Source organism: Bombus vancouverensis, chromosome 1, assembly GCF_051014615.1.
Source record: "Bombus vancouverensis nearcticus chromosome 1, iyBomVanc1_principal, whole genome shotgun sequence".
In the NCBI taxonomy this organism is placed as follows: domain Eukaryota; kingdom Metazoa; phylum Arthropoda; class Insecta; order Hymenoptera; family Apidae; genus Bombus; species Bombus vancouverensis.
Window position 1 is genome coordinate 13,769,812 of NC_134911.1, and position 13,993 is coordinate 13,783,804.

The window sequence follows — 13,993 nt, forward strand, 5'->3', positions numbered from 1 at the left end:
TGTGTACTCCCTTTTATCCCCGGCTCGTTCTTTTCGACGACGCACCCACAGTTTCTTCGTTCTCCTCTACGAAAGAGGGGTTCGTTCACTCGTTCAGGGACAAGGCCGCTTTTACCGGGGCCCTGCGTCAAAGCGACGCTTAAAATTCTGACGCTGCAGAGAGGCTGCCATGACAGCCTCACCTCTTTATTGCGAATACTTTCGCCGACGTATATAACTCTGGACCCCTGGTGAATTCGTTCGGCTCGGCCTACTCTTCTGGTTCCTCGCGCTCTTCCCTCTGCTTCCGTTCGCGTTTCCAACCGTTCGAGACACCGGCGGCTTCTTTGCGCTCTTTGGGGCGGTGCTGTTCGAAAGTAATCTTGGCCCGAGAAGGCCTGCCGGCAAGAAAGAGAGTGTTCTCGTTTTTTATTGTTGAAATTGAGTTTCAAAGTGACTAGCGAGGGAACGTGTTTGTTGCTCGCGTCAAAGGTGAAACACGGGAAGTTCGATTTTGGGGAAAGGTAAACGCAGTAAACAGTTGCGCTTGTAGGGTAAACTTAGCGTAACTACTTTCTCTGCAAACTGTGTGAGAAATATAGGAAATTGAACAACTGTGTTTCTCTCTCGTTTAGCGCGTCTTTCTACCAGATAATTTTTAATTTGTTGGAGAGTTTTGCATTTTATAAGACTTACCAGAGAAACGAATATTTCCTCCAAGTTTTAATTCTTTTCTGAAAGCTCTAATTATGTCGTAATTATAATTCCAACCAAAAGATTAAAAAATCTCGTGAGAAGTTGCTTGGGTATTTTAAAATATGTATAAGAACGAATCAACATCAGACGTCTAATTTTAGTAATGCATAAAATAAACAAATTACATTAAGATAGATTAATTATCAACGACCCTTAAAAGGATGAATTTTTTGCATCTATTTTAATTAATAATTACAAGTAATACAACGCGTGATATTTGAAAGAAAAACTTCCCAAATTCTTGCCCTTGCTCTGAACGTAAATTTCGTTATTAATAAAAATACAAGTCGTAAGAGTATTAATCTCCTTGAACGGTTGATCGATTCATCAAAGACTAAAATTCCTTACAAAAGATATCTTTCTTATTTTACGTCTCTCTTTAACCAGCACCTAAAAAGCGTTATACAGAACAAAACAGCGATGAACAGTTAACAAAAACAACAACAATGGTCAAGTGAGATGTTTCTGATCGCCGACCGAATACAAATGTATACGGACTCGTGAATTCCTTTCGATTTTCTTGGCGATCGAATCGGTGCCAACATTCCTCTCTGCGCGCGTTTTTCACGACAATCACGGACTCTCTATACTAGTCTATAGAGAAGAAAGGGAGCTTTTTAATGCCGTAGACGAAAGGTATGTGCGAATACAATTATTAGCCGGCTCTCGAAGAGTGGCTTCCCCGTTCTCTGGCGTACTCGCTCCAGCTCATCTTTAATTCATGCCATCCAGTGGCTCGACTCGATCGATAAATTATAATTTCACCCCGTATCGGCCCGGCAGAGGTGACGGTTATCCGTCAGCTACCGGCTGGATCACGTATTTATACGATTTCCTTTCCCGCGACGATGTAACATTTCCGATTATACCGTCATCCTCTCTTTACCCGCCGCCTTATCGGTAGATTCTTATCGGCACGTCAATTGCGACTTGCAACGTTCGCATACGATTGTGCGAATACTGCGACGAAAAGGCGTCGTGAATATGTACGATGTGTGTACGGGGGACTCGATTCACTGTAATTGCCGACTTTGCGAAATCCCGGAGGCTACCTGCAAACGTTGAACACTATTTGCGCGAAATGAGCGGATGTCTCAGGCGTCTGATAAATATTTTGTACATATTACGATCATTTACATAATATATTAATTTTATCTTATGGAAAGTTGGGAATTTATCGGTTCGCGTGGTTGTATTTTTAATAAGAGTGTTCATGGATATAACCATCATCTGCGTACGTTACGCTTATTTCTTTTTTAATTTTAGAATTTATGGATCCTTGTGTGCCGTTTTTTAAAAAGAATATTTACGGATACCACGATCATTCGCATACGTTTTTCTGATTTTTTTGATACTTGAAAATTTATGAGTTCGCGTTTGACGTGTAATAAGAATATTTAATATTTATGGATTATCACAATTATACGCTATCCTTATTTTTTACAACTTGAGAATTTATGGGCTCGTGGTTGTCATCTATAAAAAAGGTGCTTCACATTTATGGATATCACAATTACTCGTACATATTCTCTTCACTTTTCTAAAACTTGAAAACTACCAGTTGGTTGATGGTTGTTTAAACGAATGTATACTATACGTATCGCGATCACTTATATACTTTGTTGTTATCCTATAAAACATGGACGTTTTTCGATTCCTGGTTATCGTGAAAAAAGAGCATGGAAAGGTAAAACCAAGGGAAAGTAGCACGTCGAATAGTTCAAATATCAATTACGTTACTTAAACATTCCGACGTCGGTTCTCCGTGTACATAGCCCATATTCGTGGCATGAAAATTAAATTACACACCGAAATTCCCAAAGAGACCTAGAAAAAGGCTCCTGTTTTCCTACAATCTACATCGACCGCAGTTTCCCCGGAAATGTTTTAGCGTTCTCGTTTCCCTGGATTAAAGAAAAAAGCTAAAAAATTTTACCTTGGAAGAACAGCGGAACAACGAGGACGCAATAGAAACAGGAGGAAGAGATAAAAAAAGAAAAAAAGAGAAAGAGAAGAAATAGGAGGCTGGTAATCTTAGAGCAAATATTTACTCTTGCAGGTTGAGGCAAGAGAGCCACGGAGGTGCCTGGTGTCCAAAGCAGCAGATCACGACGGAACCACGCGAGTGGTTGGAAATCGATCTTCACACGGTCCACATGATCACTGCCACCGGCACTCAGGGACGCTTTGGCAACGGCCAAGGTGTCGAATACTCGGAGGCGTACATGCTGGAGTATTGGAGGCCGAAGCTCGGCAAATGGGTTCGATACAGGGATGTTCGGGGCGAGGAGGTAAGTAATCGCGTCGTTTCAAAGGTGTCGCGATAATTGACCGGCTTACAGGCGTTGAGAGGTGTCGATTGCGCTTTCTATTAGACGAGTATCTAAGTAGCTTTCCCGTTACGTCGAAAGAAGTATCCAGGAAAGAGAAAACGAAAGTACGAAGCATGGAACAGGAAAAGGAGAAAATTCTTCCTCTGGTCCCTTTTTAGAAGACAGTTATAAACTGTCGCGTGTTGTCGGAAGTCGGGAATAGTACAGTTCCTAGCCTTTCCGGCAAGCCGTTCGATTAAATGAACGAGTAGAGAATTGACGTTGAGTTGAGAGAAATTTACGATGGCACGTTTGTTGTCTGACAGGAAATAGAGAAATCTACTTAGGTCAATGAACAAAGATAAGTTGGTGGTTTCTGTGATTTTGTTCGAATCCGTGTAGTTCGATGAAGTTGATAGTGTATGGTTAAATGGACGGAAAAATTATACTACAACTTCTATCCCGTTCGTTCAGAATTCGTGTGAATATCTTACATTCCAAGACACGCATGACGCGAATGATATAACAGACTCGTAACGAAATAACTAGGAAATAAAAGCGAGGAAAGATGCTCAATTTGTACTGAAAATTAGCCAGTATCCTAATACTTACGACAGATAATATATGTCTTGCTCACCGCGATTCGTAATTCTATTCTATTAGGATCTCAAATAATAGAAAAAAAGAATTCTTTCACGTCAAACCTAGCGATGCCTCCTAACAGCGCTCGAAGAGCAATGCGTAAGGAACAGAGAGTGAGAGGTCAGTTAACGATCAATACGTGTGTTTGGCATTCGCGGTCATGGGAGCCGTGTACACGGCACACAAGAGGCGCATAATTCAATTCAATTAACCGGTCGCAACAATTCAGCGGCGGGGCGAGATCCACGCGAGAGGTCGCGCGTAAGCGGAATCGCGGTGGTTAAATTTAGTCGGCGCGCGAGTATACGCGTAAAACGAGCAGAACACTGTGGATTATTGGGAATGATTTGTGGAGGTTGTCCGCGGGTCCATGTGTAGACAGTGCGCTGGGTCCTGGTAACTAAACCGTGACGTTAACAAGACGTAAATCTCGGACGCAATATGCTCCGCCTTGAAAATGGTCCCGCGGTTCTGCTTCGATGGCAATTTACTAGAATAGATCGGTAACCGTGAACTCGGCGACTTTAATTAGCAACACTCGACAATAGAAGGCGGCGGTCGTTCATTTATTACCATCACGAGAAATATAGGTATGTCCTCTACCGGGTTACTCGTTCGAGAATCCCGTGAATTCTACGGGCGGAGAGAAGAGGAGAACCGGGTTGACGTCGATGAATGAACTGTCCTTCGCGCGTACCGGCCACGCGTCTGCCAGGAATTCCGACCGTTGACGTGGGTGTTATAAGTCTGCGCTGCATGCGAAACGTATATTATATTCGCCACATGCTTGGAATGTTTTCGAGCAACACAGGAAGATACGTCCCTTTAATATATGCGAATGTAAACGTTCCTTTGGTTCTCAAAAAAATTTCTTTTTTATCAGTTGTTAAGGATAGAAATAGAAATATTTTTCTGTCGTTGATTTTTCAAAGGAAGACACTAAAATTCGGGTTAGTTTCAAAATAAATATATCGTCTAGTCCAGTACGATGTTACGAGTATGGAATACCAAATGCGGAGGAGTAAACTAAACGGTCGCGTTTTAACTAGAAATTTTGATGACCATGGAATTACAAATGAATTTCAATTATTTGTAATGTAAATGTGGTACATTCAAGATTTCTGAATAGAGAAATTATTATGTCCAAAAGATCGACGATCCCAAAGATCAGGTAATAATTCTACGGTTACCAGGTTAAGAGTCCATCCACGTCCTTCGCAAGAAAAGAAACATTCTCGACATAGATCTCGATCGAAGAAAAAGTAGTCGAAGCGATTCATTGAAGTTGCGAAGTTAACCACCGGTAGCCTACTCTACGTTGGTACGGAATAGACACAAGCCAGCTAGAACTTAGTGACATTGTTTTCGGTTGCACCGTGCGATTTATCATCGTCGTTGGAAAGCCGGTGAAAAAGGAGGAAACGACTAGGTGGTTCCGCAAAGAACTTCCCTTGTTTCGTGATATTTGTTCTGAAGAGCGACGGGGAGACCAATATAAGTCATTTCGTCTTGTCGACGATAACATTATTTTCGAGCCGCGTATTTTTATTTTATTTCCTGACGAATAAGACGCGGACGTTTATTCCGACTGGTCGTGATTCTTGAGACCAGCAAACGGACGAAAGGTGAAGAAGGGCGGAAGGGAGGGAGGATGAAAAGCCAGGAAAGGAAGAGAAAAAAAAAATTGAAAGATGAAAAAGAAGAAAGGAAAGAAGGAGGTGAACGTCCAGTCGACGAGGTGGATTTCCTTGGAAGTTAGTACGTAGAGAGGGTGCTTCGAGCTTATTTGTATAGAAGGGTGGATCAATAAAACGAGGGAAGGGAAAGTCGTCGCGTGCTTGCTCGCGGGTCAGACGATTTCGACTCACCTACATAGGCGTACATGGCTTGAATAGCCGAGGTCGATCGAACCTACCAAGCCGCGCATCGCACGAAGGTCGAACTCGACAAAATTTAACCACCCTTATTCAACCATCGCGACTCCATTTACATGCCGCGGCGAAATAACCTTCCAGGCATCGAGAATATTTTTCTCTTGGAAAAAGAACTTTCTGGCACGCACTTTCTTCTTGTTAACAGGGTGTTGGAAAAGGCAGTGAAAGTGTTCGTGGAAGAAAAACTGCCGTCCTCTTGTACCTGTCAAGTTTTTTCCTTCAAACTTTCTGTCTCCGGCCGCTGTACAATGACAGATTTCTTTCAAATTCAATGTTAAAATGATCTTGGTAATCTATAGTAATGCGATAGGCTATATCGCATACTATCATAATGATCATCGATTGTCGGTAGTATCAGGTTGTCCGAAAAGTGTCTTTCTTTTACAGACACGTCTTTTACAACGACGCATCTTTATACAAACATGAAACCTAATCTGTCGAACGTTGTGATCTTTATTTTGATAGAACAAAATGGATCATACGTAATTCGACAAAATAATATAAAACGGAAAATCTTGTGCATCCATTATTTCCTTATAAAACGAAAGAAACTTTTCGAGCGACCTAATACATACTTCCGTGGACGAGATGATTATGACTACAAGAAATAATGGACTGCGATCGTAAGCTCGTTTGTTTTGAACATTCACGAAACATTATTCCATTGTATGATAACACGAAACATACACTGTAATATAAATAATAACAGTAACGTAATAATTGTAAATTCATTTCTAAGATTTTACGTATTCGTGAAAGTATTCAATTATCTTAATTAGATAAACAACTGAATTCCTAGAATATTCAATATTTGTAATATTTGTGTTATGACTTAATAATCAATACATTGATACGTTTAAGCATCTAAAACTATTCTTTCAAAGCAAAGAATTAAATAAGAACACAACTCAAACGCTATTCTCTTTTTGTTACTTACTTAATGCCAACACTTGTCACAGCCACGGAATTTACGCTATCGAATATTAGTTATAAATCATGATCGTTTCCACTCATTTCCACTGATTCTCGTTTTCGTTTAATCTGTGCCATAAACAGTTCAATTAAGCGAGGCCGGCATGCGACGACCGCGAGCCAGGAAACCGGTTGAAAAAAGTGAAAGGAAAGCGAGATTCTCGCGTATCGACGGTTCTTCGTGGAAGCGTGCTCGCCGAGGAAAAAGTCGTTCGTTGAAGCCAGATTCGTTAGAGCGGTTCGGAAACAGGTACTGATTCGAAACGAAACAGCCCACCCAACGAAACTCCGAGAGCAACGCGCCCTCTCGTGGTTACGGGGAATAAATCTGCAGAAATTCGTGTCTCTTTCGTCCTGCTGCGAGGGGCCTGTTCTCCGCTTAATTACACAACGATACTCGGCTTATCCGACGAATAATCTCTCGTAACAGCTCAGCCAGGATCAAGCAACGTCGGTGGTACCGCCGTAGTGTGCGGTTGTCAACGACTCGACCACTTTACAATCCGAATGGAACGCGAGAAAAAAGGCGAAAAACCGGCGGGATGCGTCTAATATTTTTCAACGATCGCATTTGGCGGGACAGAGATAACCAACCGAGCATAAATTATTTCGTTGATCCCTCGCGCAAACTTCTTACCGTCTAACCGAGCTAGTCGTTTCTGTGAAATATCGTTCGCTGGTATTTTCTGTCTCGAGTGAAATTTCGCTTGTCGATTTAGCGAGTGTCATAGGTTATGACTGATAAATGAGAAGATCATAAATTTGAACGAGGAAAGACACGAGTTAGAGCTGTGAAAAATTGGAGACCAGGAACAACTTCTTTCCCGCTGAGTCACAAACTTTCGACTGTATATCTCAATGAGCTAAGAAGCATTATCTCGTTTAGGAATTAATAGGATTAAAGGCCTGATTAAAGGCATTCCAAGCGCTGCTACATTAGGAAATATTGATGCGGGCTTATAGATCTTCGTGAAAAGAACAAACAGGTTTTACGAACACATACACGAGTATTTTATCTTTCGTAATTAATATCGTACATCAGGAACGTTCTCGACGCGGCCATGTTTTCAAATTCATAAGAGATACCACTTCCTTTGAAGTACATAGATATGTTCGCAAATCTCCATTTCATTAGACGCGGCTGCGGATGCTCTCGAGGATCCAGAAGGTCGTTGGACCTGTTTTGCGAGTACATGACGCATCAGGAAAATTCGTGAGGTTATACGTCGGACCACCCGTCGCGTATATCCGTCTAATTAAACCATCAGACAGCTTATCCGTCACGATCTTTCTCGACGACACGGTGCCATCAACGATGCTTCTATTCGGTGGCGGGCCACCGTTGACGATTCGAGATTAAGAGGCGCGGAAACATTAACATAAAATGGGCGTTGGTAGCACGCCACGCCCTACCAGTCATCTTCGTACTACGCTCGGAATTTGTGTACGAAAAATCCCACCAAAACGCTTTTGGAACCGAAACGATGTTACTCCTTCTTACCTATTCCTTTTTCTCTTTCCGTTTGCTTGTTTTCTTTTTTCTTTTTTTTTTTTTCGTTTTTAGAGAAGTAAGATGGTTTAGGCGGCGCGGAAATGTCTTTGAGTGGAGTGGCGAAGCATTGCGCGCGTGGGCGCGCAGATAAATATCGAGATTACTTATTTTTCTTGGTTGGACGAGTCGGCGGCTCGTAAATGCCGTCGTATTTTCACCGTCGCGCCTTTCGTTCCCGCGGCGACGATCACACGCCTCAGCTTTTCTCGGAATAAACTGAAAATTTGTGGCACCCCTTTCGCGGATCGTCAGAGCCGATTAAAAGCGACCGCGAGAGGCCTTTGATTGCGTTCGATCTCGAGGTGATGGGGATTTATTGGCGTTATCGGATCGTTTGATGAGCAGCCTGCTCCTTTTAACTTTGATGTCTGGTATGTTTTTGCTGGTAACCGGATGGTGGAAATATTTTTGTTACTGGAACTGACGTTTGAGGGATTTATCGGTGTTGGAAGTGAGGCAGATGTCTTATCTATTGTTTCATGTTAACTGCTTTGTGTTGAATCATTCTGAAAGCTTCCGCTGTATTTCACTTTGAGGTAACGCACGCATGAACATATTGCAAGTATTTATACCTATAAATATCGTTAGACATATTATGTATAACATTATGTTTATAGCAATTCGCAATTTTTTCATTTAAAACAGTAGCTAAGTGATTTTTTGTTCAAACAGCAAACAATGAAGAAAACACAGCAATACGAGAACTGTGTTTTACTTCATCCCTTATATTTTTCCAATTTATCACCAACGAACTTTCTCTTCTTCTTCTTCATTCGACAATTTCCTCGCGCAAAAACGATTTAGAAAATACGAGGATATTAAAAGTGTCTGTTCATAGTCCCTTCCCCTAATAGATTCTGATTGTTATCTACTCGAAGTTAACACATTACTAGAAAATGTGCGAAATACAAAAAATGCTCAATTTCAAAACGTTTAGAAAATTCACGACTTGAAGTTTCGGAGGTTTTTATCATTCGTTAAATTACAATATGCTTATGTTTGTTAAAATTTGGCGAGCTTGAAGCAGCAGTTACACAAGAAGTCTGATGCTTCCGATAGAACGTTTGTCTACCGTATCTCGTATTTCCTGCAACGAGCGTGCTTTCCCAACTCGCAAGCGGAGCTACGATCGTGGCGAAGGAAACACGATTAAAAGATGATCGTCGACCACGCGGACCGGCACGTTCTGCGGCGTGGCGGTCCGGTAATTGGGAGACTCGGTGGCTGACACCGTTTTATTCGCGCTCGTTATTCCCTCCGCGACTTTCTAGCTGATGTTTGGCGCATCGAAACGAAATACAATGAGCCGACACGCGTGAAATTCCGGTTGGCGTCGCGCCGCGGACCACGTTTCGTTTCGACTTCGTTACAGCGGCTTAATGAGCACGCCCGCGCTCGTTAAGGGGCCGAAATATGCGGCCGTAAACGGAACGCTTCTGAAAGAAATCTAATCCGAATAAAAAATATTCGTCGACGATCATTGAAATTTTGATAACGGAACGGTTTCGATTCAGCTTGTTGAAATTGTAGCTGGTAAATGTTAGAAGCAGCACAGAGATAACGTGTGAATTTATGTGAACTTAAAGCTTGCGCTTTATTAGTTGGTAATTGTTGAAAATCGTATTTTTAAAAGAAAGTTAACGTAGAATTACTTAAAGTTTCAGGGAGAGCTTCATTATAATTCAGAAGATTATAGCAGTTGAGATAATTCTTGTCTCAATCACTACGATTTTTATTGTAAATATCAAATCGCAAGAAGAATGTTTGACATTAGATTGGTAAATTTTCAAAGTTAAGATTGAAATTATTTTCGGAATTCAAGTATCTCTGCTATAAGCGCAAGTGACATTTTAAGACAAGTTGAAGTGGGTTGTGAAACAATCGTGAAGATTTCTTCGAGCACAACCAATTAAGCAAATGAAAGGAATGAAATAAAGTCGGAGAGTAGTGCCTTTCTTCTTCTCTTCATTTAATATTGAAATACATTCGCCGAGTATTGAAAGCTTCGCGTTCGATTATTTCTCCGATGAATCTTAGAATCTCTTCGTTTCTATCAAGATCTAAATCTAAGTAAGCCTAAAACTGGCTGCAAAGTTTTTCACCATTTTAAGATTCAACAGCTAACAAAGCGACGATATTTCAGAATCTCTTAAACCTGGAAATTCTTTTAGAAAGCGGTGAAATGCTCGAGGGAACGTCGGTAGAAATGTCGTGGGCGTTCCTGGGTGCCGCGATTTCTCGTTTCACGCGTTCTCAGACGGAACAACGCACGTTCTATTCTGTCGGCGGAGCGCGAGCTGGAAGGCCCAAGCGTTTGTATCGCAGCAGAGGATCGAGAATTTCTCGTGCAGCATCGTCGAGGGTCGTCCCTTCGAAACAAAGGACCTCTTATTTTCCACTTACGAGCTTGACAGCGGCACTCGACTCCACGAGTATGATATTCTCACGTATGCCCGGTTACGTGACCGTGGTTCATCGCGGTCGTGATCCCGACAGGTGTATACGCATACTATTTGAATCTTCATTATCGATACGATCGCCGATAGTTTATGGTATTTTAATGATACGGCCCCGAGAGCCGAATCCGTAATTCCACCAAGTATATCCATGGATTCCGTACGGTTCTACCCGCCGCACCGTATGAATTATTCAACAGATATCCCTCGAGCGACTTTATGTCAGGTGTTAATAATGATCTTCCTTTCTGATACGAATATATCCAAGTTTTCAGCCGGTAAATTTTCAGTCACGCGTAATTTAACCATGCCAGAATTTTGACGAGTGAATTGCGTTTCCTTTAATAATTATCGAGACTCGTGACAGCGATTGAGGCATAAATAGACTTGACATGTTCCTATTATATCTTTGAAATTAATACTTTTATGTTGTAATTTGTCTCCTTCGATGGTTTTATTAACATCCGTAGAATGTTCTTTACAAATCTTACAATTTAATTACGATAGAGAAAGTTGCAAGTAGATAAGGATGAAAGAGTTGAATGTTCGCAAAGAGCAATACTGAATTATTGATACACGATCATAAAGATACACAATTGATACACAGAAAGAAACATTACGATCAGTAGAGTGATCAAAATTACCATTTTTATACATTTTTGAGTATCTGAACGATTTTTGTTAAAGCGTGTACATAAACGCGTTATTATTTCTTCATAAACATTTCACGTTAATTTCTTTAGGGCAATTTTTATACTTCGATCATCAGTTAGCTTTAGCGCTAACGATCAATATTCCAATTTACCAAATAATAAGAGAAATAACACTTTCCAAACAGAACGTATCTAACCTATCGATGAATGGTTTGTCACAGGTGATCAAAGGGAACACGAACACCTACCTGGAGTCGAAGCACGAACTGGAGCCACCGATGTGGGCGAGTAAAGTTCGCTTCTGGCCGTACAGTTATCATCGTCGCACCGTTTGCATGCGGGTAGAGCTATACGGTTGCCCATGGAACGATGGGATCGTGTCGTACTCGATGCCACAGGGCGACAAACGTGGCAACTGGGAGTTCTTCGATGCGACTTACGACGGTTACTGGGACGGCCAGCTTCTACGTGGCCTGGGACAGCTGACGGACGGCAAGATCGGGCCGGATAACTTCAAGATGAGTTATTACGATTTCGATAGAGGTCAGGGATGGGTTGGTTGGAGAAACGACACCAGGTCCGGTCATCCTCTCGAGATCAAATTCGAGTTTGACCACGTCAGGGAATTCTCCGCCGTGCACATATTCTGCAACAATCAGTTTACCAAGGATGTACAGGTAAACTTTGTGAAACTTTGTAAAGTTAGTTTTAAATAATACTGAATGAGCTTTTTGTGGAGAACGATATGAATTCGTTAGAGGGTAATGTTATGTAAATGTAATCTTTCGTTTGTAAGTTCTTTAGTCAAAGTGTATTATTGAATTTTATTTCTTAACGTTACAAATCTAAAAGGAATTAAGATTTATTCGATATTTCTTTGGTTATTATTTCTTTATCCGTTCTAATCTCATTTTCTTTTTTTCTTATTTTCTAAAATCTAATTTTATAAAGTTTTCTTCTTTTAAATCTTCTTTTACAAACATAAATATTTGTTTTGTATGTCTAACTTACACGTATAGTGAACTTTCGTAAAATATCTAGTAAGTACTATAATCGTGTTTTAATCATTATGCGAAGATGAACAGGAAAACTGATTTTTTCGGTAAATATGACACAGTCAATAAACATATGGATTTACTAAAAATTGTCGAGTAGAAGCGTCCTGTACAAGGTGCACAATATCTGCCATAATTAATAGAACATTGTCAGTATTTCCTTTTCTTCTTTTTCTTTTTTTTTTTTTTTTTGGATACTATATAATAAGATAGAATAAGGAAAGACGAAGTCCAATTTTAATTAAACGATTATTGACGAAGTTAAAAAGTTCGGGATGGGTAACCAATGCAATACAGGTTGATTCAGCCTCGTGATTTCGATAGTAGAGCAAAAGGAAGAGGCAGAAAGGAAACCGGGTAGGAGAAACCAGAGCCTTCCCCAACGTTTGCGGGTCGTGATCCCCACGAACGAACCCTCGGGCAAATTTTTGGCCCCGAGAACAGTCACGTATTTATGTTCCACAACCTGCAGAGCCAAAGTCACGCTCAACGGCGTTTGTTAGCCTGTGCCGGTAGCGCTTTCATCACGTAATATTCTCCATCTTCGTTATTTCATCGAGCAACGTACAATAAATTTGCCTGTACTTTTACCTTAAAAGATAAAACAAAGAAAATAGAGGAGAAAATGAAAAAAAAAGGAGGAAGCCGCTTCTCGATCCGTCTACTTTAAATTTTAATATTTTGATTCGTTCCCGTTATCGATACTCCCGTCCGACGATGGAATTTCCACCGTAATCCCTTTACCGGCGATCTCTTTGAACGCAAGTCCGGCCGCGTTATTTTCAAATTTCCTCTATGATCGTTCACCGAATATCCGCGAAAACGCGTGAAAAAAAGAGGAAGAGGGCGGATAGATACGAGCACGACAGGGAGGAAATTGGAAGGGCCCGGGTCGGTGACTCGCCAACGCGCGACCAACCCTACGATACAGAAGGGTGAGAGAGAGAGAAAAAGTATAGCGATGAAAACTAGACGTCGAATAGGAGAGCAAAGAGACTGAGCTAGACGTGTTACGAATAAGAGAGAGAAAAAAGAGAAAATAGGAGAGACAAGAGATAAGGGGAGGAAAAACAGGACAGACAATCGCGGCGAAATACGCGCCAAGATCCAACGCCTGCCTTTAAATCGCGCCCTGGAGGAGTAACACGAAAGGGAAAGAAATGATGGCGTACGCCATGTAATCCAGTTTTCGCGTTGAAGTCAAGGTCGGACGTAGGATGGGTAACGAGGCGTAACAACGGTTGGCCCTTGGCTTGGGTTGAAGCGGATGAAAGGAGAGAAAGAGGAAACGAGCCGTGCGATTTTGCACAGGGTGGTAACAATGGGCGTTGGCCACAACCGAATTTCTGCTGGCGCTCGCTGGCGATAGTAACGTGCGATGGTGGTGTTGGTGCCGTTCCGACGCCGGCTGTGTTGCCCGTTTCTGGGAAAATTTTCCGGCCCCGCGTGCTTCCGGCCACGAATTTCTATATAATGGCCCCGTCCCGGTATCAAGATTTATTTCAATGGAGCCCCTCATTACCCTGGCTAAGGCCTTTGCTCCATAATCGAGCAACCAAGGGGCTGCAAAACAACAAACAACCAAGATAGAAGGGACGAAGGTATTAGCGAGTGCGTCAGAGAAGGTTAAAGTGCTTTCTTCGTGTCGTCGTCCCTGTTTCTTTGTTTTCTTCGTAAAATAA

At 41.6% G+C, this 13,993-nt stretch overlaps 1 protein-coding gene across 4 annotated transcripts in view; it reads left to right on the top strand.

Moving 5' to 3' along the window:
• The window catches only part of LOC117153378 (discoidin domain-containing receptor 2), a 134,298-nt gene that overhangs the window by 108,105 nt on the left and 12,200 nt on the right, over positions 1–13,993 (top strand). For all 4 annotated transcript variants that reach the window (XM_076619828.1, XM_076619830.1, XM_033327374.2 and 1 more), the window contains 2 exons: positions 2,795–3,026; positions 11,478–11,933. In XM_076619828.1, coding sequence (XP_076475943.1) covers positions 2,795–3,026; positions 11,478–11,933 — 688 coding nt within the window. The remainder of the gene's footprint in view (positions 1–2,794; positions 3,027–11,477; positions 11,934–13,993) is intronic.